The sequence below is a fragment of the Delphinapterus leucas genome, chromosome 18 (assembly GCF_059928025.1).
Source record: "Delphinapterus leucas isolate spDelLeu-1000000601 "Yukka" chromosome 18, BTC_Dleu_Yukka2, whole genome shotgun sequence".
In the NCBI taxonomy this organism is placed as follows: Eukaryota; Metazoa; Chordata; class Mammalia; order Artiodactyla; family Monodontidae; genus Delphinapterus; species Delphinapterus leucas.
In genome coordinates this window covers 54201013-54226507 of record NC_143146.1, presented here as the reverse complement: position 1 = coordinate 54226507, position 25495 = coordinate 54201013, and the positions used below count along the sequence as shown (strand labels likewise).

General features: G+C 36.6%; 1 protein-coding gene across 11 annotated transcripts in view; it reads right to left on the bottom strand.

Annotated features, from left to right (window-relative positions):
• NAA16 (N-alpha-acetyltransferase 16, NatA auxiliary subunit) overlaps positions 1-24237 on the bottom strand; it is an 89758-nt gene extending 65521 nt beyond the window's left edge. For 4 of the 11 annotated variants that reach the window (XM_022574930.3, XM_089899488.1, XM_022574926.3 and 1 more), the window contains exons 1-8: positions 23927-24237; positions 20056-20140; positions 18372-18476; positions 16780-16937; positions 13831-13965; positions 8046-8199; positions 5247-5366; positions 2414-2509 (exon numbers count right to left, since the gene is read on the bottom strand). In XM_022574930.3, the coding sequence (XP_022430638.1) occupies positions 2414-2509; positions 5247-5366; positions 8046-8199; positions 13831-13965; positions 16780-16937; positions 18372-18476; positions 20056-20140; positions 23927-23980 (907 nt within the window). In that variant the 5' untranslated portion in view covers positions 23981-24237. Of the gene's footprint in view, positions 1-2413; positions 2510-5246; positions 5367-8045; positions 8200-9690; positions 13966-16779; positions 16938-17508; positions 18477-20055; positions 20141-23926 lie in introns of those variants that run through there. The other 7 variants (XM_022574928.3, XM_089899489.1, XM_089899490.1 and 4 more) reach the window with 7 other exon arrangements.
• Positions 24238-25495: the final 1258 nt, after the last annotated feature.

The window sequence follows — 25495 nt, the reverse complement described above, 5'->3', positions numbered from 1 at the left end:
AAATAACCTCCCTTCTTCCTATTTTAAAATAATTCTTTAGTACCCCCACAGTCTTTCCTTTAGGGGGAAAAAAAAGCTATCAATCATTATGTGCCTGACTCAGCCATAAAAAGGAACAAAATTGGGTCATTTGTAGAGACATGGATGGATCTAGAGACTGTCCTACAGAGTGAAGTAAGTCAGAAAGAGAAAAACAAATATCATATATTAATGCATATATGTGGAACCTAGAAAAATGGTACAGATGAACCGGTTTGCAGGGCAGAAATAGAGACACAGATGTAGAGAACAAACATATGGACACCAAAGGGGGAAAGTGGGGAAGGGCTGGTGGTGGTAGGATGAACTGGGAGGTTGGGATTGACATATATACACTAATATGTATAAAATGCATAACTGATAAGAACTTGCTGTATAAAAAAATAAAATTCTAAAATTAAAAAAAAATCATTATGTGCCTGTTTAGCACTGCAGCTTGTAAAACAAGTTATCTGACTACAGAGATGCTATGCTAATTCTTCACTAGATGTAGTACAGATTCACATAAAAATTGATAGCCCAAAAACCACCGCTAAAATAATGAACATAAATAGCAAGATCAGACTGTATCTGATAACCTGGGAATTTACTCTAAATAATGGTGCATGTTTTCACTACAAAAAAGAAATGATAATCATGTGACCTAATGGAGGAGTTAGCTAACACTACAGTGATAATAATATTGGAATATATAAATGTATCAATCAATACATCATACACCTTAAACTTACACATTGTATGTCAACTATATCTCAATAAAAAATAAAAACAATCCAATGAAACAAAAATAAAATAGGAGCAAAATGTGATTAGCATTCTCATTTAATACTCTGGATTATCTCCTTCCCTCTTTCTCCCTCCTTGGCCAGTGAAGACTAATAGATCACGACGAATTAAACTAGTTATTTTGAAAAGTACTGTTTTCACAGCACTTAGTATTTCAGGCTGTTGGAGAATCTCCCCAGGACTTTGGCTGTTCACTAATCTGTAGGTAATAAACATTTTTATCTAAAAACCAGTAAGCCTTTTTCAAAACTTGCATTCTCAAGTTCCATCATGTTTCTTGAGAAAGATCTTATTGCCTTTGATAATGCTAAGATACCTTTCTTATTACACATAAAAATATTTCTAAACACGCGAAAACACTTCATGAAGTATTCAGCTGTTGCACAGGTACAATTAAGTAGTTGCACAATTTTATATATGGTCCCCAGAGCTTTGTAAATACATGTATGTTAGAACCTCAAATGACGCTGACCTTGAAGCCCAAGCCGTCAATACCCCTCAACTGAGGCCTAGCTTGTAAAAAGATCCTTTTAGCATTTCAAAGACAATGTCCTAGAGGGTCCAGAATGATCCCACTTTTACCCAAATCACACTTTACATTCAAAAACTGGCTCCAGGTTATCTTTCAGTAAAAACATACTTCCTACCTTATACACAAAAGGCCACCTATGGTATGATTCCAATTATACAAAATGTCCAAAACCAGCAAGTCCACAGGTACAGAAAGTTAGGTTAGTGGTTGCCTGGTGCAGGGGTTGGGGGCTGGGAGTGACTGCTAATGGACATGAGTTTTCTTTTTGGAGTGACAAAAATTTCCTGAAACCAGGGAGTGATGATGGTTGTGCAACTCCCTGAGCACATTAAAACAGAGTTGCACACTTTAAAAAGTGCATTTTATGGTATGTGAGTTATATTTCAACAGGCTGCTATTTTTTTTAAAAAGGAGATACAGAAATGTGAGCTCGAGCATCTTCCAGAAAACGCTTTTACTAGGGAAATGCTCCCCTCTGCACAGTACATCCCACCTTGGAAACTCACAACTCATATACTGAAAGTTCTAGGAAGTCCTGCAGAAGCCTGATTGTTGTGTTTCACCAAAAGTTTCCCAAACTCATTTGAATGAAGAACATCTCAGTACACAGGCATCCTCCCCACCAAGCCTATTAACATCCACTGGGACTTAATGTTCCCTGGAAAACATTAGGAAATCTGCCTACTTCACAAAGCTGAAACAAAACAGGGAGGATCAGAATACTATGCATCATTTACATACATGAAAGGCACTATTTATTTATTTTTAAATAAATTTGTATCTACTGTCTAACCCAGTACACTTCTAAGAGGTATTTCATGTATTTTTAAAGTCAGTCAAATAAAAAGCTTTTAATTTCCATTAATCTTTTGATAAAAAGAAAATAACACAATTATTTAAACAACATATGCATAACAAATAAATAACTGATCACTCCCACCCCCAAGACTGGTGTAGATGTAAACTCTATTCCAGAAACAAGCTTTTAAAATGTGAATGGTGTTGAGTAATTTCAACAAGTAATTATTAGTGTTACAAAAGATATCCTAATATTACCTGGGACAAGATTCAAAGGTAATCTTCTAGGTGAAATTGCTCTGGGGTGCTGCTTACTAATTTCTTCATAAATTTGAAGCCTCTCTTCTGAAGTGCCTATTATCAGTAAATATGCGTCAGATTCAAAGCATCAAAACTTTTATCTATGATAAAATGCTAATAAACTTTAAAAATTATGTTATAAATTAAAAATCACATTATCACTATTAAAGCTGCTCTCAATTTTTGTTAAGAATGACATTAAAAACTCTGTGGCAATGAAATAATCATTAAATCACCATTTTAAACCCAAAGTCCAGAGAAAACCAAAATTTCACCACTCAAATCATATACACACAAGACAGACTCAAGATACACTGCACTTCTCTGATATTCCTGCATGCACAACCCATGAAAAAGAAAATGTTCCTTTATAATGTATCTTACATAAATCCTCTAACCCAATATAACCCACATAAACCCAACAAAAGTCTATAATGCCTATAGATAGGCTCAAAGAAGCAATAGTTTTAGGGTCATGAATGCAATATTTTAAAAGATGAACTCAGTTTCTAAGGAGGTTTGACATTTAAAATCTTCAGTGAAACTCTATTACAAAGAACTCCATTAGTTCATGTCCCTGTCCAGGTACCAAAAAAAAGAACCCCATTAGAACAGACTTTTATAGTGTCAATTACTTCTCCCAAATATTATGATATAAAATATACTTCTAACAGAAAGTTATATCTTCCCTGTCAAGACCAACCTAATTTTATAGTACTAAATACAGGATCTATATGTAACCTTCATTAACAATCTGCAGGATCAGATCTGGCTCTAGTTGATTATTCTAAAATAATATCCAGCAAATTTACAAAGAGAGATTACATGCATTATTTTACATAAGCAGTAAGATAACTTACAGCAGAATTTTTAAGAAAAAGCAAACCCATTTTTAAAGTATAAGGTTCTAGGTGGATTTTAATTCGGACCACAGAAATATAATTATTATAAAAATAACCCTTGGTGCTAGCAATCAAGCCACCGTAAATGTAGTGTTCAGTATCAAGATTATAAACACAGCACTTTAAAAAGTAAAGTCCGATTTTGTTTAGACTCCTTCCTTCCCCCAGTAATACATTTTGGAGCTCCAATGTGGTTGAATTTTAAAAACTGGGATATGTGAAAAATTATTTTCACGTTCTGTTAATGATTTGGAGACTTCATGAAATATTAAGGACCCTTATACTAAAATTTACAAGAAGCCTATTGCATATTTTTAAAAAGCAGTTCTCATATTTATACCTAATCTTAGAGAATGAGACGAACTATGAGTATAAAAAACATTTTCCCACTAACCCAGATAAAACAAGTCTTATAAATGTAGTTACATTAAGACAAAAACCAAACCATTTCAATGCCCTATTTGAAGTCACAAGTTGGAGCTCCAGAACCTACCATGGGGGAGAAAAGGTCCTAAGGAACCTAAAAAAATAGTTTTATAATCAATATATTTTATAGTAAGCATGGATCCTGATATACGGAACATATTACATTCATTTTACTAAAGCAGTTAAGTGATTAACATGCCAGTAACTGGTAGTTTAAAGAAAAATCAGTTATCTCACATTTCCAACTTTCAGACACATGACTTTTGTCCTGTTTTGTTTTTTTAAAGACAGACTATTGATCTAATCAATATTTTAATTTTCATTATTTTCTTAAAAACTATTATTTAAGGAACTTTTTTTAATAATTTGTGATATAAAATTTTAAATACACACAGAAAACCTGGATTCATGTATACAAGTAATTAAGATACAACAGGTAAATTTTTCTCATAGCTCTTCCTACTATAAATGAATATGGGTAGCTAGCTACTTACCATACTTTTTAAATTTAAAAATTCTGCTGTTTCAACACCTTCGAGTTTCATAATTATTTCATATAAGTTTCATAATTATTTCAGCCATATACTTACTTACCCATGACTAAATATAATTTTAGCAATATTAAAGATATTTAATTATGAGAATATTAGGGAAAATTTAGAATAATATTCTAGATTTCTGAAAAGGGTCAAGGTTATCAATTTTCAAAAGAAGATGTATACAATTTATTCTACACAAATTAGCCTAGTTTGAAAGTAAAAGAATAGTTTTTATGCTGATGCTATATACAACATACTCTCAGCAACATTTCTTTGGCCCAATTCTTATTCTTAGAGATGGACAGTAACAGTCCTCTAATTCTTTAAAAACTAAATAATTATGACATTTCCCAGAAAGGGAATGCCCATTTTCTTCCCCACCACTCTAGTTAGTGTAAATTGGTTAACATTTTAATGGATCAAGAAACCTAAAATAATCTGTAAGCATTTATCACTTAAATATAAATATCTGAATTCATTTTCACTCCCATGTTTAACCTGTAATCTTCCTAAATGGAAACATGAATGCTAAAACTAAAAATATGCATCCTCAAATATTCTTACAACTTTACATTTTACTATACTTCAAACACTAGCTAAGGGCTTCCCTGGTGGCACAGTGGTTGAGAATCCACCTGCCAATGCAGGGGAGACGGGTTCGATCTCTGGTCCGGGAAGATCCCACATGCCACGGAGCAACTAAGCCCGTGCGTCACAACTACTGAGCCTGCACTCCAGAGCCCGCGAGCCGCAACTACTGAAGCCCGCATGCCTAGAGTCCGTGCTGCGCAACAAGAGAAGCCCCTGCTCACCGCAACTAGAGAAAAAGCCCACGCGCAGCAACGAAGACCCAACGCAGCCAAAAATAAATAATTAAAACAAAAACACTAGCTAAGAGAAGGTAGGAGAAAAATCATTACATACTAAGTTGTAGAGCTTTTTCCAAGCCTTCATAGTAACACCAATTTTCTGCATTCCGATCAATCAAGTTTTTGAATACTTCGCTCGCTTCTTTTAATCGTCCCAATTTCAACAGCATTTCCCCTAAAATTAAGTTTAAATGTCACATTCATTTTGCTTAAACATTAAATACCTTTCTAATTCCAGAGATTTCACTAAGCATTATTAGTATAATAGATGTTTATGAAAGACAACTGTATGGTGCTTCCCTTTAGGGCTTGTTGCAGTTTAAATAACTAAACATAGATTAATTCACAGCTTGTCCTCAGAAATGAACCTTCACTTACACATTCTATTACACTAACATTCATTTTTGGCTCCCTCCCACACCGTATATATGGTATTAACTTGTTAGTAAAAAATCTTTGCATTATGCACATTTTTGTACACCCTTTAAAGTAACTAAAGTTACCTTAGATATAGATTGGTAAATAATTCTAATGAAATATCCCTGCCTTCCTACTGCAAGATTTTTAATGTACTTTTCCTAATCAATTCTTATGTTAAACAATTCTCCATTCAATTCTCTTACTGTCCTTTCCAGGTCACTAAAACTGGAGAAGTTTAACTCACAAAACAATAACACTAAATACCACTTCGCAGCAAGAAACTACACAAACCATGTTCACATGTGGGTCACCTCTAAGACTCAATTTCTTTTACTAAGCCATACAAATTGCAAGTGGGTATGGGAAATGAGAATCTAAATTTCTCAGATAGGAACTTCCCTGGCGGTCCAGTGGTTAAGACTCCACACTTCCACTGCAGGGGGCGCGGGTTCAATCCCTTGTGGGGGAACTAAGATCCTGCAAGCTGCACGGCGCAGCCAAAATAAATAAATAACGAACTTTTCAGATAAAATGGAAAGCACACCTAATCAAGATAAAAGGGAGAATCTCAAAAAATATATCTCAACTTTCTATCCCTAAGCTTTCCCATTCCCTACAGAATCTGTTTCAAACAACCCTCTGAAATGTCTTCAGTCATACATACTATTTCAGCTTTCATCATCATATTACAGTGATTATTATATATATCATTTTACTATTCATTTTATTATATTGTATATTACTCAAGCTCTACAATAAGACTAACTAGGTGTAACTACCAGTTTTACCACTTTCTAGCTCTGTGACTGAATAACTTACAAAACTTCCAATTTCCATTTCCTTACCTGCAAAATATCAACTACATCAGTCTGTTTTTATGATAATCAACTGAAATAATGTACTTAAAACGGTCAGCACACTACTTGGTACAAAGTGAACACACATAAACATTTACTAGTTAAAACCATCAACAGTACATTAAACTTAAACTATACTTGAATTCAAAAAATAATAAAAGGAGAAAAAAAGAACTATGATCGTGCCCCATTCCTCCACAAGAGTAGAGGATAGCAGTTAAAAGAACTCATGAAAAGACATGAAAGAACCTTAAATGCATATTGCTAAGTGAAAGAAGCCAATCTGAAAAGGCTACATACTGTATGCTTCCACCTCTAATACATTCTGTAAAAGGCACAACTATGGAGACAGTAAAAGGATTACTGGTTGCCAAGGGTTGGGGGCAAGGAGAAACAGGCAGAGCAGAGGATTTTTAGGGCAATGAAACTACTCTGTATGATACTATAATGGTAGTATGTAAAATGTCATCATACATTTTTTAAAACCTAGAGGGTATACAACACCAAGAATGAACCCAAATATAAACTACAGGCTTGGGGGGATGGGGGTGCGGGTAGGAGGAACTGTGCATGTGCAGGGACAGAGGGTATATAGGAAATCTTTGTACCTTCCACTCAGTTTTGCTGTGAACCTAGAACTGCTCTAAAAAATAAAGTCTATTTAAATTAAAAAAAAAAAAAAAGTAAAGGCTCTGAAGTCAGAAAGATATTTTTAGAAATTAACTCTACCTCCTGAAAGGCTGGGCAACTTGGGCAAGTCCTTAACCTCTCTTAGTTTCTTCAAATATAAAAAGGGACAATAAGTAATACCCATGTTAGAGGTGCTAAAAATTAAGTGAAATTAAGCAGTTTAAGCAGTTACCATACTGTGAAACACAGAAGAGTAAATAAGCCTTAGCTAGTATTTTTAAGCTTTAGAAGTCCTGCAACTACATGAGATTTTAGTTTTAAACTAATTATTTATTTAGATGGACATTCTATTTAATATGGTGTTGCTCAGGAAATGGGTAATTGATGAGCAAAGCTATGTATAAAAAAGAAAATTTGTTTGACTTAGTTGAAAAACATTCTTAACAAACTATTTCTCAGAATCCTGTCTTCTTAATTAGCCCATAATGAAAATAAATGAATCTTGCTTTCATGAGGATCCCAAGTGTCATTTACTCTTCTCATTTTACTATATATGGAGATAAATACTGGGGGAGGGGGTTGAATATGAAGGCAGTATAACATACTGCTTAAGAAAATGGAATCTGGAGTCAAAATCCCTGCACTCAAATCCAGCACTACCCAGATTACTTAGCTGTGTGACTCTGGGCAAGTCACTTACCTCTCTGTTCCTCAGTTCCTGATCTCTAAAATGGATGTAACAACTACATCATAGGGTTGTTATGAAGATTACATTAATTTTATTATTAAACCATTACATTAATTAATAATGGCTTAATAGTAAAGTGTTGAGAACTTTGCCTGATATATAGTAAGTCTCATTTAAGTGTTCAGACATAATAAAGTATACAGGTTTTATTCTTTTCTTTAACTGAGGCCAATAAAAAAGAAAAAGCAGTTCAACTTACCTTTAATTTCTTCCACCAAAAGTTTATCACATATCTGTTTCTCATAAGTTTCTATATGTTCCAACGATTCCTGAAATAGATCTGCCTCCCTCATCACTTGATTCTGGTACAGTATCAGTTCACTATATTCATAGTCTATTTTGTTGGGAGGAATCTGAAAAAAATAACCAAATTATCTTACTTATATAATAATATAAAGCAGTTACAGATCTTTAATTTAATTGCTTTCTCAGGACAGTCATTCACACAGACTTTAAAAAGCAACCCACAAGCAGTTACAAATAGAAGAGTGATTAACAGCAAAGAAGATTAATATATTCTTTAAAACAAAAAAAGGAGTGGGGACTTCTGCCTACAGAAAAGTGAAGAGGTTAGCAAATCCTATTACCAAAGGAAAGTATAACAATGATTAAAATCCTAAAGAATCTTCCAAAAAAAACTACTAGAACCCATAAAGGAGTTTAGCAAGGTGACAGAATACAAGATCAATATATGAAAATCAATTATACTTCTATATACTAGGAACGAACAACCCAAAAATGAAAGTAAAATAATTTTCACAATAGCATCAAAATGAACAAAACATTCAGGAATAAATTTAAGAAACAAGACTCATATACCAAAGAATACTCAATCTTTTTTTGACTCTATATTTATTTTCCCCAAATTGACCTAAAAATTCAATGCAATCCCTATCAAACTCTCAGCAAGCTTTTAGAAACTGATAAGCTGATGCTAAAATTAAAATGGAAATAAAAGGAACCCTGCATGGACAAAAGAATCTTAAAAAGAAAAAGTAGGAAGACATGTACTTCAAATTTCAAACATCCTTTAAAATTACAGTAATCAAGACAGTGTGGTTGGTATTGGCATAAGGATACACATATAGATCAATGGAACAGAATACAAGGTTCAGAAATAGCCCTTATAATCTGGTCAACTGATTTTCAACAGATGTGCCAAGACAATTCAACAGGGACAGGTTAGTCTTTACAACAAATGATGGTGGGACAATTTAATATCCATATGCAAAAACAGACACATACTTCATACCATTTACAAAAATTAAATCAAAATGGATCACAGACCTAAATGTGAGCACTAAAACAATAAAAGAAACCTTAGAGGAATAGGAGAAAATCTTTGTGACCCTTTGCATAAAAGAAAAAACAGGTAAATTGAACTTCAACAAAATTATAAACTTTCCTCTTCAAAAGACACCATTAATAACATAAAAATATAAGTTACAGAGTAGGAGAAAATATTTGCAAATGATCTATCTGATAAGGAACTTGTATTGAGAATATTCAAGAAACTCTTACAACTCAGCTGTAAGACAAATAACCCAACTAAAAAATGGGCAAAAGAGTTGAACAGACATTTCATCAAAGAAGAAATATAAATGGCTAATAAGAACATGATAAAATGCTCAACAGCATTAGTTGTTAGAAAAATGCAGAGACACAACTAAAACAGACACTACTACATATCCACTAAGATGGCTATCATCAAAAAATTGGACAGTAACAGGTGTGGGGATGGGTAGAAACTGGAATTCTCACACATTGCTAGTAGGAATGTAAAATGGTTCAGCCACGTAGGAAAACAACTGGGCAGTTTATTAAAAAGTTAAATATATACTTACCATATAACCAAGTAATTTCATTCCTAGGTATCTACCCAAAAGAAATAAAAACATATGTCCACACAAAAACTTATGCACAAATGTTCATAGCAGCATTATTCACAACAACTAAAACTAAAGACAATATATATTCCATCAATTAATGGATGGATAAACAAAGTGTTATCCATAGACTACAGTGTATCCATATAATGAAACAGTATTCAGCATTAAAAAGGAATGAACCACTAATACATGCTCTAACACAGGTGAATCTCAAAAGCATTATGAATAAAAGAATTTCGAGAGAAAACACTGCATTTGAATGCCTTTATTCGAAGTTTCCAAAAAGGGCAAATCTATAGAGACAAAAAGCAGATCAGTGGTTGGCTGGGAATGAGTGGAAACCGACAAATGGGCACAAAAGAACTTTTGGGGGGTGACGAAACATTCTAAAACTGGACTGTGGTAATGACTACATGACTATAAATTTACAAAAAAAAATCTTTGAGATGTACAACTAAAATGGGTAAATTTTATGGCATGTATTATGCCTCAAAAAAGCCTCGTATACCTCTTAATTATACTTATTACAAAAAATAAGAAAATTCCACACACCTAATTTTAACCATCAAATTGCAATAAGATTGTATTTAAAATGAAAGCGTGTTTATCAAACCCCAGTGAATATGGTACAGTACACCTTCCTATGGTTAAGAACTTGATTCCTGGATAAAGACAAAGAACTAGTCTCAATAGAGAATTCTCTAGTTCGCAGTAAAAAGCTAAGAATCTAAGTAAACATGATGAACTTACCACACTCTCTTATGAGAATAAAAATAATAGAGGGTTTAAAAATATATTAACCTATGAAAATAGAACATATGAAATTTCAACAAACTTCTGGGAAACGGAAAGCAAATGAAGAATAAGGGATGAAGTAAAGCAGAAGCTAAAGCCTAGAGTAGCTACACAGAGGAAATCTTTAGGGAGGGTGGCTATCTGCCCCGGAAATCACCAAACAGGGTCAGGATTCTGAAATGACAAGTAAACAGAGGGTGCAGGAATGAGAAATGGGGCTCAAGATTAAGGGATTAACTGAAAGGCTGACCCTGGCCCCATTTCCATCAACTCAGCAGCCAAATCCTTGTTTAAAATATTACCCTGTAACCAGGCATCCATCCCACTCAAAGAGTCAGGAGCTCTTCTTCAAAGAAAGCAGACAGCCCCAGAGAACTGGATGCTAAGGCGGGGGCGGAGATATTCACTGCAGCATTATTCATAATAGTCAAGATATGGAAACAACCTAAGTGTCCATCAACAAATGAATGGATAAAGATGTGATATATATATACAACAGAATAATATTCAGCCATGAGAAACAAGGAATTCCTGCCATTTGCTGGCTTAAGACACAAAAGTGTAAGTATATTCCCTAATGTTATAAAGGTAACAAACACTTAAAGAACCAGAAATATTCATATAACTATTATCAGGAGAATGGGGAAGAGACGGTGAGGTGACATAAAAGAACTATTTACTACTCTATTGTAGCAAAAACCGTAGAGAATGCCTAAAATACATATAAAAAAGTTGAACGTGCATTATTTAGACATATGGCGGGCTGTGTTCTTCCATGTCTTCTCTGAACTAGACTCTGGATAGCAAGGCAGGGACAGAAAGGTAGAATAGGGGACTGTTACCATGTGTACTCTGTAACGAGAATTACTGGATAAACGAAAAGTGAAAAAAAGTTTACCACTCTAACAGGTAAAATTAGTTTGGCTATCATTCCAAAAAACAATACCTTGCTTTTAGGGTAACGTGTCAAAAGAAAAAGTTTTCATCAAGAAAATACAGAGGATGATGTCAGGAAAACCGGCAGAGTAAAGAAAGAACTCCAAAACTTCACCTCTCCAAAAGAGCGAGGAAAGAACTGGCAAAAACTGTCAGAATCACCTTTTTCAGAACTCTGGAAATTAACCAGAGGCTTACAGCACACCTGGGGAGCATTTATTGAAGAAAACAGCTAGATCTTGGTAAGACCAGTGAGTTTTGTGTCATTTTAACTTGCCCTAATCCTGTCCAGTGCTCTCCAGCTACACAGTAGCCTTGAAAAATAAGCTTGTATTCCCAGAGCAGCTTGACAGCCACCAGTGAGAACAATAAAGCTGGAGCTCTTTCAAAGACTCATTCCCAAAGAACTGTAATTAACTGACCTATCTGTTGGTTCACTGCAAGCCTCCAAGTACAAGCCTACCTCAGAGTTTGTCCAGAGCAAAAAAGCCCTGGGGGGAAGGGAAGGGCCAAAAGTGCTTATTAAAAGTGATTACAGGCATGTGTTTTACCTTTATAGTGCCTGAAAGACAGCTAACAGTCAGGACAAACAACAGACTAAACAAAAACCTTAAAGTAAAAGCTGGGAAATGTGATGTCCACAGGGGCTTTGAAAAGTCACACACACATACAGAGTTACACACATGTTCAAGGAAGACCTGAGAAAGCCCTAAACTCTTACCTCTTGCTGACCTTGAGACTCTGACCTTTCACCTTGGGGCGAAAGCTAAGGTAGAGTTGTAAACTGCCTGGCTGAGTGCTAAAGCATACATACACCAACACACCCACAGAGAAATTTAACAAAACTACAAGTTGGTTCTTTGACAAGATTTACAAAATTGACAAACCTTTAGCTGGAATGACCAAGAAAGAAAAAGAGAAGACTACTAAAATTGAGAATAAAAGGAGGGACATTACCACAAACCGTACAAAAATAAAAAGGATTATAAGGGACTATTATGAAAAGTTGTATGCCAACAAATTAGATTACCTAGATGAAATGGACCAATATTTACATAAGAACTAACACCATCTATCACAAACTCTTTCAAAAGAGGGAACACTTCCCAACTCATGCCATGAGGCCAGACACAGACATCAAAAGAAAAGTACAGATAATATATCTTATTCCAATATCCCTCACTAATAATCAAAGAAACACAAATTAAAAGAATAATGAGGGAATTCCCTGGTGGTCCAGTGGTTAGGACTTGGAACTTTCGCTGCTGAGGGCCCAGGTTCAATCGCTGGTCGGGGAACTAAGATCCCACGAGCCATGCAGCGTAGCCAAAAAATAAATAAATAAATAAAAGTTAAAAAAAGAAAAATAATGAGATAAACTTCTTCACATCCAGAAGAATGGAAAAAATAATAAAGCTGACATCAAGTGTCAGTAAGGATATAGGCAAACAATAAGCATAAAACCTTGCTAGCGGGCATGTAAATTAGTAAAGGTGCTTCAAATTAGTAAAACTAAACACACAGAGCCACAACTCTGCAATTCCAGTTTTAGGTATAAACTGAAGAGGAACTCACAAATGTGGCTAATGAAACAGCAGACAAGAATATTCACTGCAGCACTAATTTTTAATACAGACAAAGTAGAGTAGATTAACTTTAGCTTATTTATATAACAGAACACCAAACAGCAGTTTAAAATGAATAAACTGGTCAACATGTATCAACATAGATATATCTCAAGAAATGTTGAATTTTAAAAACTACATGTCATTCATGTAAAATTTTAAATATACAAAATAATAGTTTGTAACTTTCATGGACTTAAAACATAATGTAAACATGATGAGAAATGATCTATACCAATTTCAGAATAGTGGCTACCTCTAGGGAGGGATGTGGGAGGACTTCAGCTGTTTCTGTAACATTTCTTTAAAAAATAATTAAATCTGGAGCAATTACGGCAAAATGTTAACATCTTTTTAATTTCTCTTGTGATATACAGTATATTTTTTGTATTTTTCTATTTTACATACATATTAAAATGTATGTATTAACGTATTTATATAAAATATAAAGCAATATATATTAGAGAAACAATTCCCACAGTCACAAAACTATTTTCATTTTCATGTATTCTTTTCTTTATTCATTTGAATATTGCTGAAGTTATAGTATACAAAAATCTTTATATTATTTATTTTGTATTAAGAATTCTTTGTTTTAACTTCTTCCAATTATTTCAAAAATTTTTCAAGTTCTTCCATAGGTCTGAAAGACTAATTCATGCCTGCGGGTGGAGGCAATATAGAAGTTAACTATTTTAGTTTGTGAAGGTAGAAGAAAATGTTAAAATGCAGTTCTTACTTGCTGAGTTTGTCTAAATTCTTCCAATAGTTTTAGTGCCATATCATAATCTTTCAGTAAGTGGTATGCAATAGCATATCCAATCCAGGATGCACGTTGTGTTGGGCGCAACTGAAGGAGCTGATATCTCGTCTCCTTTAAAAAAAAAAAAACAATTCTTTAAAATTTTTTTCACTTTCTTAAGTTTCTCTAAAATATAATTCATCACAGAGTTTTAAGAAAAAATACCTTTAATTCCTTTCTAATGAATTCAATGAACAAACATCTCTGAACTCCAGAATAAAACAGAAATACTTTTTATGTTCCTGATCTAAACTTAAGTTCCAGAATACCCTGTAATGTAATGTCCTTGGGGTCAATGCTTTTAGGTTGCCCTATAAAATTACCTTTATATAATGAGAATTTCTTCTGGTAACTAAACATCTCAGAAGAGAGACTAAGATAGCTTTTTATGAAACTAGAGTTTACTGTTTATAATATTGTTATATGAAATCACAACATATTTTACATTATTATAATAGGCCCCAGAGATAGGATGGACACAGCCAGGGAAAACACTCAAACGTCTGACTGGACTTTTCTAGCAGAAACACCACTGCTGCTACTCTAAGACAGTTCAATATCTACGACATTAGGGAGAAAACACCAGAAATTCCACCATGGCTGCTCCAAAAGAATCAAGATGCCTTCAGGCCAGCAGAAAATCTAACCTCCCTACACAGCTCCCACTTCTTCATAGCTCATATCTGCCTCCAACTTTTAGGCAAGTGCAACTTTGCTTGGCCGAACAGGGTCTCGTGAAGAACACTAGCTGCAACGAGTTTTGAAAATGTAATGTTTAGCTTCTGTGACTCTGTTGTTGGAATGGGTGCCGTCCATCCACGCTACATGCCACAAGGAGAACCATGATCAGATCTTTTTAAAAAAAGATACCTTCAACAAAACAACTTAGACAATATCACTCCTCTACATTCATGTGTAAATGTCTGCTCCTTTTAGGCATATGTCATTAAGTTCTACCACTGTATCACCCTTACTTTCACTGTTGCTTCTCTGTCACTCCCCCACTTCATTAAAGTCTGACTCAGCTTTCATCTCTCTACCAAATTCTGCCATTATTCTGGGCAAATGCAACACTGTGGATCACCTATCCAATAACCTATCTTCTTAGATCCACGATTTCCTCATCTACAATGATCTCCACCCCACTTCAGGGACCCACTTCCACCACCACACCCTAGACCTTACTGCCACCCAGAAATCATAAATTCAGATACTCACTCTCGCTACAGCTCCTATGCGCCAACACTGTCACTCAGTGACCTTCCTGCCCTTGTTCTTGGATACCACCAGTACCTCTAGTTCCTTGAATCCTTCACTTCTAACCACCAGCTCTTTTATCTTCATTTATTTCACTACCCCTCCTAGCAACCAGTCTCTCGCCATTACTAATTTCTTTACTTTATTTCTAAAGATAACTGATTTTAACTCTCACCAAACTTAGGCTGCTAAGTCCTAATGAAGAAAAATCACACAATCGTGATGAATGGTACCATTATTAAGCTCAGCAGAACCCTTGAAACTTCTGCAAAAATCTATGCGAAGACTTACATGGCAGTAGAAGGACAACAGTAAATGAAAAAAGACTTATCTAAACAGAACTATTAAGAGTTGGTAGCCTCCTTCACAAGAGAAAGTGAGATAATTCCATTTTGGACATACTGAATTTAGGAAACTAAGTGGAGTAAGCACATGGAGATGCCCAGCAGAGTTGAAGGTAACAGTGTGAAAAGGCCTGGGACTACATTTATGGCAATCCTCACAATATTTTGTATTTTCTAAACCATAATGAAGAAAGCTAATTAATCTCCACATTTAGATTTTAATTATAAAAGCTCTGTTTACCAAATCTGTAAATATCAAGCCCACAAAAAATATAGTACAGCATTAGCACATAGGCGATATTCTAGCTTTTCAAAAAGCATTAAATGAGGGACTTCCCTGGTGGTGCAGTGGTTAAGAATCTGCCTGCCAATGCAGAGGACATGGGTTCAAACCCTGGTCCGGGAAGATCCCACATGCCACGGATCAACTAAGCCCATGAGCCACCCACAACTACTGAGCCTGTGCGCCACAACTACTGAAGCTCACGTGCTCTAGGGACCACGTGCCGCAACTACCGAGCCCGCGTGCTACAACTACTGAAGCCCGCGTGCCTAGAGCCCATGCTCCACAACAAGAGAAGCCACCGCAATGAGAAGCCCGTGCACCACAACAAAGAGTAGCCCCCGCTTGCCACAACTAGAGAAAGCCCACACAAAGCAACGAAGACCCAATGCAGCCAAAAATTTTTTAAAAATTAAATAAAATAAGTAAAAAACCATAAAATGAATAAACTAGTTATCCTTTTTTGATGATCAAGTATGCACTTCCAGGGACTTCCCTGGTGGCACAGTGGTTAAGAATCCGCCTGCCAGTTCAGGTCCAGGAAGATCCCACATGTCGCAGAGCAACCAAGCCAGTGCGCTACAACTACTGAGCCTGCGCTCTAGAGCCTGTGAGCCACAACTACTGAGCCCACGCACCACGACTACTGAAGCCCACGCACTTAGAACCCATGTTCCACAAGAGAAGCCACCGCAATGAGAAGCCTGCACACAGCCAATGAAGAGAAGCCCCTGCTCGCCGCAACTAGAGAAAGCCCGCACACAGCAATGAAGACCCAATGCAGCCAAGAATAAATTAATTAGTTAATTAATTTTTTAAAAAGTATGCAGTTCGACTAATATTATTGGAGGGAAGATCCAAAGTGACTTTTCCCTTCTATGCAGACTGTAATGAACAATCAAGTCTACATGATCTCGTCTTAAGTTCACCTCATTCTGAATTCACATGCTTTTAAATTATATCTATTGTAAAAACATGTATATTTAAGACTAAAGTACTTACTCGATAACCTTCAAGGTCTCTCATTTGGATCTGTAACAGAGAGAGATCCCTCAAAATTTGCAGATTATCTTTATCTAATTTGAGGGCATTTCGGTAACACTTAATAGCTTCATCATACTTCTTATCAGAACGCTGCAAGAGTCCATATACATGCCAACCTATTAAGTTAAGGAAACAGACATTCACAGCTACTAGAATGTACTATGCTACATGTCTAATAGAAAGCTTACCTTAGCAAAATGGTATTTTGTTTGGGACTTACTTCAGAATGATCTGGCATCAGAGGGAGGGGGATAGTAAGCAGGTGACAAAATATGAAACCAGATCAGCCTTGATTGACAACTGTTAAATTATTGAAGCTAGGTGATAGGCGGATAGGGGTGCATTATTCTATTCTACTTTTGTACACGTCTGAAATTTTCCGTAATATATTTTTAAGTAACCTTAGAAAATTATTGGTAAAAATTCTTCACGTTGCCTATCCCCTCACTTTCCTACGCCAGCACCTCAACACTCACTTATTCTCAAAAACTATGTATGGAAACAGAATATGTATTATACAAAAATTGCAATTATCTTTTAAAACAAGTATATATTCAATCAATTATAAAACAACATGTAACCATCAATTAACTCACTAGTGATATTAAAGACCACAAAAATTAAGTTTTTATTTAATGTAAAGTCAAGTCTTAGGATATCTTGGAGCCAAAAAACTATCATACTTACATGCCCTCTCTCTTCGCTCTGGGGTAAGCACTGGGATAAAGAAATAAGTATTTAGTATTTTGAGAGAACCCTAAGCTAAATATGTAAAAACACCACTAAGACTACTGACGTTCAATACTGGCCAATAGCTAGATGATTTAAATGCTAAAAATTAAGGTACAAGGGTAATATGTGAAAAGGTTGTAAGTATATAAATAGGTAAAACAGAGATTAAAACAATTTCAACGATCCATCCCTAAAGAATATTTTTGTTTTTTTAACAAACTGGGATACTAGTCAATGAAAAATACAATTGTTAAGTACCCAGTGAAGTAACAGCTAAGTCCCTGTGCAACAGAAACCAAGCTGAAAATCAACATAATATTTAATACTAAATAAAATCTATTTTACATCAAGTTGCTTCTGAATTTTTCTCCTAAAATTTCTAAAGGAAAGTTTAAGGAACTTTTAAGGAACACAAGTTTTACTATACAGGTAAGTACTATACAGGTAAGTCATTATTTGGAATGAGGAAAGTGTCACTCAGTTTATGGATATATAGGAAAAAAATGGGTTTTAAATCACATATAATTATTAGTTACTATTCTCTCACACTAGGCACAACTGCAGTAAATATACAGTGCATAGTAATTCTCTTTAAAATACTCAAACAAAAAAATAAGTAGGGAACAGATGAAACTAATATTAAAAATGTTGATAATTATTGAAACTTGATAATGGGTACATAAAGTTCATTACATTCACTCTTCCATATAGTTTAAAATTTTTTCATAGTGAAGTTTTTTTTAATTTGAGTTAGAAAAAACTCATAAATGGAAAATACATAAATGAAATTAAACTATTCAACTACTGCAAAAGGATACAGACATGACTCTTGACATCATTACGAAGTCCTTTACGAACAAATTCATACGCCTCTTCTTTTTTTCCTAAACAGTTCAACGTTAATCCTTTCATAGCCAAAGTCTCTGAAAAATATTTTTAACCTCTATTTACACATGAAAAATTCAAATTATTCTCTTAGCACTATTTTAATATCTGAGCTCTACCAATACTTACATTATTCATCCTTTTAATCCTATAGTTAGAAGAATTTCTCTCCAAATAAAAAAAAGTAAAAGTATATTTATGTATCTGCTTAAAGCTTAGCCCAAGTCCTTTTCTGAAATTCCTCAGGCTGGGACTGAGTTGGTAAAATGCTTTCTGTCTTTCTGAAGAGTCTATAAAGGAGGTTAAGATTATTCTGCTGAAAAAAGGTAACACAGCAGGGTCCTGAGTCCTGTTGAGTTAAATCTACCACAACAGACCTCAGCTTTCACCTGAGATCAAGCCTACTAAGAATCAGATCATCTGATTTATACCCCACAAAATCATTCAATCTACCTTAAAGACATGTACAGAATTTAAAAATCACCTTACTCATTATTGGAACAGACTTCATTTTTGGCTGCAAGTTTATTCCAATGAATCCCACTTAGGCTAATTAACATCAGTTTGCATTTGAAAAGCACGAGTGGCAACCCAAGAATATGCTGAAGGTAGTTAATCAAAGATTGTTTAGAATGAAATAATTCTCTGAATAATCCACAACAAGGGAATTAGACAAGAACAATGGTTTTCAAACTGATCTCTATGGACTATGGTTTTCAGAACGGGTGATCCAGCAGTCCAGGCCCCTATGACCAAACGTCTTATTTTTTTATCTGTTTTTACATAATGAATTTCCCCACAAGCTCCCCTTTGGATAAGGGTTCCACTGCTAAACAGCTTGAAAACAAGCTTTAATTTCTAAAATTCTATGAAACTACTTCTTTCCATTTCCTTCAAAGAATGTTTTAAGTGTTATTAGAAAGCCGAGTAGGGTCAGCCTATTTTCCCAAAAAGATGGTCTCAATAATTACTCAAGTCTAATATTCAGAAACCCCAATCAGCTTTGCTCTGCTACAGGACCATAATTTACATGTCTAACCGGATCCATCCTTTTACCAAACACTGGTCACCAGTGAAAAAGGATGAGACAAGCAAATACAGACTTACTAACATCAGTGCTAGAAAAACAACCCAAGATAATACAATGGTAAATCAGTAGTATCTTATTTACATATGAAGGTTAGCAGATAGATAAAAAAATACATCTACCAAAAAATAAAATGCATTTGATTGTATCTTCATACTACTTTGGTGTTGCAAATATTGTTCTAATTTTACACACGAGAAATCAAGGGATAAACTTAAATTCTTTTCAAAGTAACAAATGAAATCAGGTCTACAAAAATACAGGTATATATGCCAATTACTCAGCAATATATCAACCAATCATTTCTCATCTAAAAGTAAAGACTGTAAATACACCTAAGCATAAAAGAAGTAATCTAGAATAAGAATGATATGAGGCATATCTGAAAACGTTAAACATTTATGCACTCTAATAGAGAACTACAAGACCATGGAATCTGGGAAGTATTCTTCCCTCACAGTTGGGAATCCTATCCATCTGGTTTTAGAATTAGAGTTCCCCAAAGTAATCTCTCATAGGTGAGATAATACCTCCATGTTCAGCAAATTTTGGATTTGAAAGAATCAACTTGCAAAACTTGAGGCCATTTTTGTATTGCTTCTGTTCATAACATTTCTGTAAAGAAATATGAACAAAAATTATTATATAAAATGAATACACATGTAGCAACTTTTCATTCCATTATATAAATTCTAAATTCAAGATCCAAAATTAGGTCTAAAACATATGTGATGGGAAGGTTTTGTATCAATTCGTATCAGTTATAACATGAAGTTTACCTCTGTAACCTACTCCTTGCCAAACTATTCTGGTATCTGAGTATTTTTACTTTTATAGAAGATAAAGAAAAAAAACACCTTAATTGTCAACCAACACACTGCTACAGCTTTCTTTTATTCAAAATCCAAAAGCAAAAACATATGTGATAACACAGAAAAATACTAGAAACTGCATTAAAAGTCTTTGCTACTTCAAGAATGGAACCAAGGCATACGCACAAAAAAATACTGCTATTTACTGAGCAACTACCACGTGTCTGTACAAAACTTGCTATAACTCACAACAACTCCCTAAGGTAGGTGTCATGACCTCCACCTTACAGATGTAGAAACTGAAATTTAAAAGTCCATTAGATTAATTTACAAGTGGCTCAGCTTAGTTGCAAACTCTCCTCTGACTCCAAGACTATGGTCTTTCCATCACTTGTAGTCTAATACAAGTGTAAGCAAATCTCTTACACTTGTATTAGACTAGATTTATTTAGGAATAAACCCTCTTTATTCCTCAATGCCACCAGCCAGGCTAAGTAATCACGCCTGCCCTCCACAGCCATTAACCACCAGAACACCACACCTTTAACTCAATCTTTCACTTACGTGGTTACGGGTTTTCTTTTTAGTACTCAGCGTGCCAAGCTCATCCTCACCTCAGGGCCTCTGCACTTGTGTTCCCTCCACCCCCTGAAATGTTGTTCCTCCCCACATCTTCTCATGGCTGATTCCTTACGATCAAGTTTTATATATCATCTACCTGACAACTCTAACAATGCCAGCCTCTTACAGCACCCCCCAAAACACTCTATCATATTACTCTATTTTCTACACAGCGCTATCATTTCCTGACATTCTTACTCATTTTTGTACTTATTTAGTGTCTATCTTCCCCACCATACTGTAAGCTCCTGAGAACAGGGATCTTGCCTACTTTAAACACTGCTGCATCCTCAGGTTCTAGACAAATAAGAACTGCTCAATACATGGTCAATATATACATTCAAGTTCAAAGCAAAACAGTACCAGCAAAGGAGGAGGAAGAGATTAATTCTTGCCAACAGGGGTGGGATATGGAGAGGAGAATTAGAAAAGTATTCATAGAAAAACATCTTTATATTAAGGCTTCTTGATTGCCTATGGGGAAGAGAACTTAGTGGCTGGGAAAGAGGATAGGAAAACCTGAATTTTGAACCATGCGAATATATTACGTATTCCAAAAATATTTTTTTAAAAAAAACCCAAAAAACAAGCAGAAGGAACTACTGGGGAAGAGGAAAAGAAGAGAAATATTATTTTTTTTCTGCCTTACCAAGTGATCTGGAAGTAATAATATCATACTACCAATAACAGTAATAGTAATAGTTAACACTTATTGGAAGCACTTACTATGTGTCAGGCACTGTTCTCATTTATTCCTTACTTAAATACCAGGAAAGCCTATGAGATGCACGTTATCTACATTTTAGATGGAGAGACTGAGGCACAGTTACTGAGTTTACACAGCTACTGAGTTTACACAGCCAGTAAGTGTCAGAGCCACAATTCAAGCCCAGGTGGTCATCTCCAGTATCCGAGTACTCAGGTTAAAGAAAAGTCTTAAGTTCAGTAAGGAATATCTACTTAGTAGAAAAGATAGACTCTAGTTTCAACTTTGCTGCTAACCAGACCAAGAACCTTAGATACTTAGTCATTTACCATCCCTGGGTTTGATTGTCTCATTTGTAAAAGAGGGCCTGCAATAGCTCCAAAATTCAACAAAACATAACGCTAACAGCCGGTCTGGGCAATAAGATAGGCAGGTACAAGCCATGCAGAACATGTGATAAGCAACCTGGTGAATTTGGTATGGGTGTCTTTCAGTAAAATGATAATTTTTAAAAAATTACTGTTGGTGGCAAAGCATTTTGGTCCACCAACCAAACTTTAAAGAATAATTTTATTACAGACCTCTGTTTGCTATGGAATTTGTCATAGTAAAACTTTACCCACACTTATTGCAATTTGAGACAATCAAATCATTCACTTTTGCAGTATCCTCCTAAATTCATGTAATGTTATAATAAGCATTACATACCCAGATAAAAAATGTTTAGCATTTCCCAATTTATTTGGGGGATAAAATTAACTCTGCAGTGGTCTTTACATTTTTTTATAACTAGAGTAATAATAAATCATATAATTGGTTTTCATTATGCTACTGATAACATGATTTGAACTAGAAAATATCCATACAGAGAGAAAATAAGTGTCTGTCATCTTTTAGGTATAATACCAAATGTCCTAAAATCCAACAATTTATAGATAATTTTTCATTAACATGTTTCAGTTTCCTTAGACCAAAAAAATAACAACAAAACACCCCACCCAAAAGGGGCAAAAAAGTTCACTTCTCCAATTCCACACTGCGAAAAATACAAGGGTATGAGAAAAATGAAAGTAAAATAAAGAAAAAATATATGCAAAGTCGAATGAAGCAATCTGCCACAATGCTTTAATTAGATTTATGTTTTTACGCTCGTTTCTCATCATTTGCTCAACACTAAGCACCATATAAAATTAAGACAAAATTTTCATCCCATTTACTATGTAGCTTTTGTAACATTCTGAAGACTAAGTGTGACGTTTCTATTTGGCTTGAAACAGAACGGCTACTATGATTCTTTTTTTATCTGCAGTTGCTTATACTTTATTTTATATATAATAAAGGTAAGCAACAGCTAATGGTCATATAACCAACACAAGCTCTGATTAATAAATTCACCCTTAAAATCTAAACGCTGGTCTTCAGATGAAAGACAATCAGTCTCCAGTGTCTACTGAGAAAAGCAAAGGCATGTTGCCCCTCCTCCCTGGAAAACCAGTAAGGTACCAGGACGGTGACACATAACCCACAGAAAACTCCCCTCTCCACCCGGCAGCCGTCATCATTACGGGGCCATTATTCAGGTTTCTGCTCGGAATCAAAGTAAATGCACCCCTCAAGTGCAATACCAGCCAGTCCGCGCGGCTTTAACCACTTACAGGGCCTGTACGAGTTAAAAACAATCAGAGCTATGTTCGGCTTTAGAACTTAGAAATGCAGTTCGAGTCACGTACTTCCCAAAGAGGATTAGTACGACACACCAAAAATAGGCAAACTCTCTACCAAAGGGAGGATGAGTCTCCGGGGTTTTAGTTTCCCGTAACCGGTATAAATCGGATCCCACCCCATTACAGGATCGCTCCCGCTTTCAAAGGTGTCGAGGTGCGCTGTGCAATAGATTCCACATAAAGCAGTGAACGAACACCTGGACGCAGGGATGCTGGCAAAAGTAACTGGGGTGGACCGGGGAGAGGAGGTTGCGAGGCCGGCCGCCAGGCGCCGCAGAGGGCACGGGCCACTCCCGGCCGGCGCGCCCAGGCCCAGGGTGACTGCGGCGGGAAGATTCTGGAAGGAGCGGCCGCGGAGGGAGGGAGGAGAGCGGGGTGGCGGGCCCTGCGAGGCGGGGGTAGGGCCGTGCGGGTTCGCGCACAAACAAAGAACCCAGGGGGGCCGGGCCCAGCCGCGCAGGCGCCATCGCCGCCAGACAGCTCGCCGCGCCGGGCCCGGGGCTGCCGGGGGGTGGCGGCGCAGCCACTGGCCACTCACCAAGATGCGTTTGAAGAGGTTGCTCTCCTTTGGCGGCAGCTGCACGTTCGGCATCGCGGCTGGAGAGGAGGCTGGGTGCCCGCGCGTTCCGTTTCGCGGGATGGGCACCGGGACGAGCCGCGGCTAAGAGTCGTGCTGCGGGCGACGGGTCAGTTCATACTTGGGGCTGAGCAGCCTGGGCAGAGCTGCCGAGCAGGGCTGGCAATGGAAAAGGAAGCCGGTCTGGGTACGATACCCTTCAGCCCCTGCCTTGCTTTGGGGCAAGCGGCGGCGGCTCCCGTACGGGGCAAGATGGCAGCTAGGGCCCGCCCCCCTCGAGCGAGGCGGCGTGCGCATGCGCAGGGCGCCCCGCGGCGAGGAACTGGGGCCCTGTGTTAGGCGGTCGCTTCTGTCACCTGCACCCAGGCTCCGGGTAGGGAGCTTGCACCGTAGCCGTTCGTAAGTCGCTGCCTTGTACTGTGCTTGGGTTGTTAGGCTTCTGGCCCAAGATAATGTTAGTTATATCAGAATCTGACTTTTTTGATTTCTCTCCAGTCAGGAATTTAAACAGTTCTGGACACAAAGTAAATTTCTTGATGTAGGACGAACTTGTTTTCCTTATTTTCTCCCTCGACTTAGTCTTTAAGAGAAGCCTTTTCTCTCCAGGGCAGAGCAAAGAAGTATTGACAACGTATGTGAGGTCACTGGGCAGGACTTGAAAAAGGCTAATGTGAAAGCACGTTTGAAATGTCAGAGAAAAATATTCTCAGCAGTTTAGAACACCTAACATTGTCAGTGAGAATTACGGTGGTTTTATGGGGCGCCTGATTCCACAGGTCCACCTACGCTTTCTCCTCAGGTGGTTCTCCTTTATACAAGCCCTATAATAATGAAAGGAAAAAGATTCAAACCCAGGACCTTCCAACTCTGGGGCGCTTTCTACCATACATAAAAGGCAGCATAGTGACAGAAATGTGTGAGTGTAGAAAGATCTGGACATACATTGTTGACAAGAATAGCCGTACATACGGTGTAGGTTTAATATTAAGGTATATGTAAATATCAGGTACATAAACTTATACATGTTCTGGACCTTCATTTGTGCATGTTTTTGAGACTACAGGGTAATTGATGCATAGTTGCATTTAATGGGCTGTAATCAGAACTGGGTCGGGCTTACTTGATTTTTTTTTTTCCCTGTAGCCTGAGTTGGTCGGAGATGGGAGAAAGTATCACCTCAGTCTTTTTTTTTTTGGCCGCTCTGCAGGGCTTGCCAGATACTAGTTCCCCAGCCATGGATCAGACGCGCACCCTCAGCAGTGAAAGTGCAGAGTCCTAACCACTGGACTGCCAGGGAATTACCTCACTTTTAAAATAAGGAAGGGACTGTTATTAAAACGGGGGAGGTCCAGAAGGGCCTATGTGTTCTAGACAGAAACTAGGCCCCCCAAGCTATTAGAGAGGAAGTAGGCAAAGAGGGCTTCATGGGAAACTTGGCTGAGTGGCACCTGAGCTGGTGGTGGTCTCCTAGACCAGGGGTCCCCAACCCCCGGGCCACAGACCGGTAACAGTCCGTGGCCTATTAGGAAC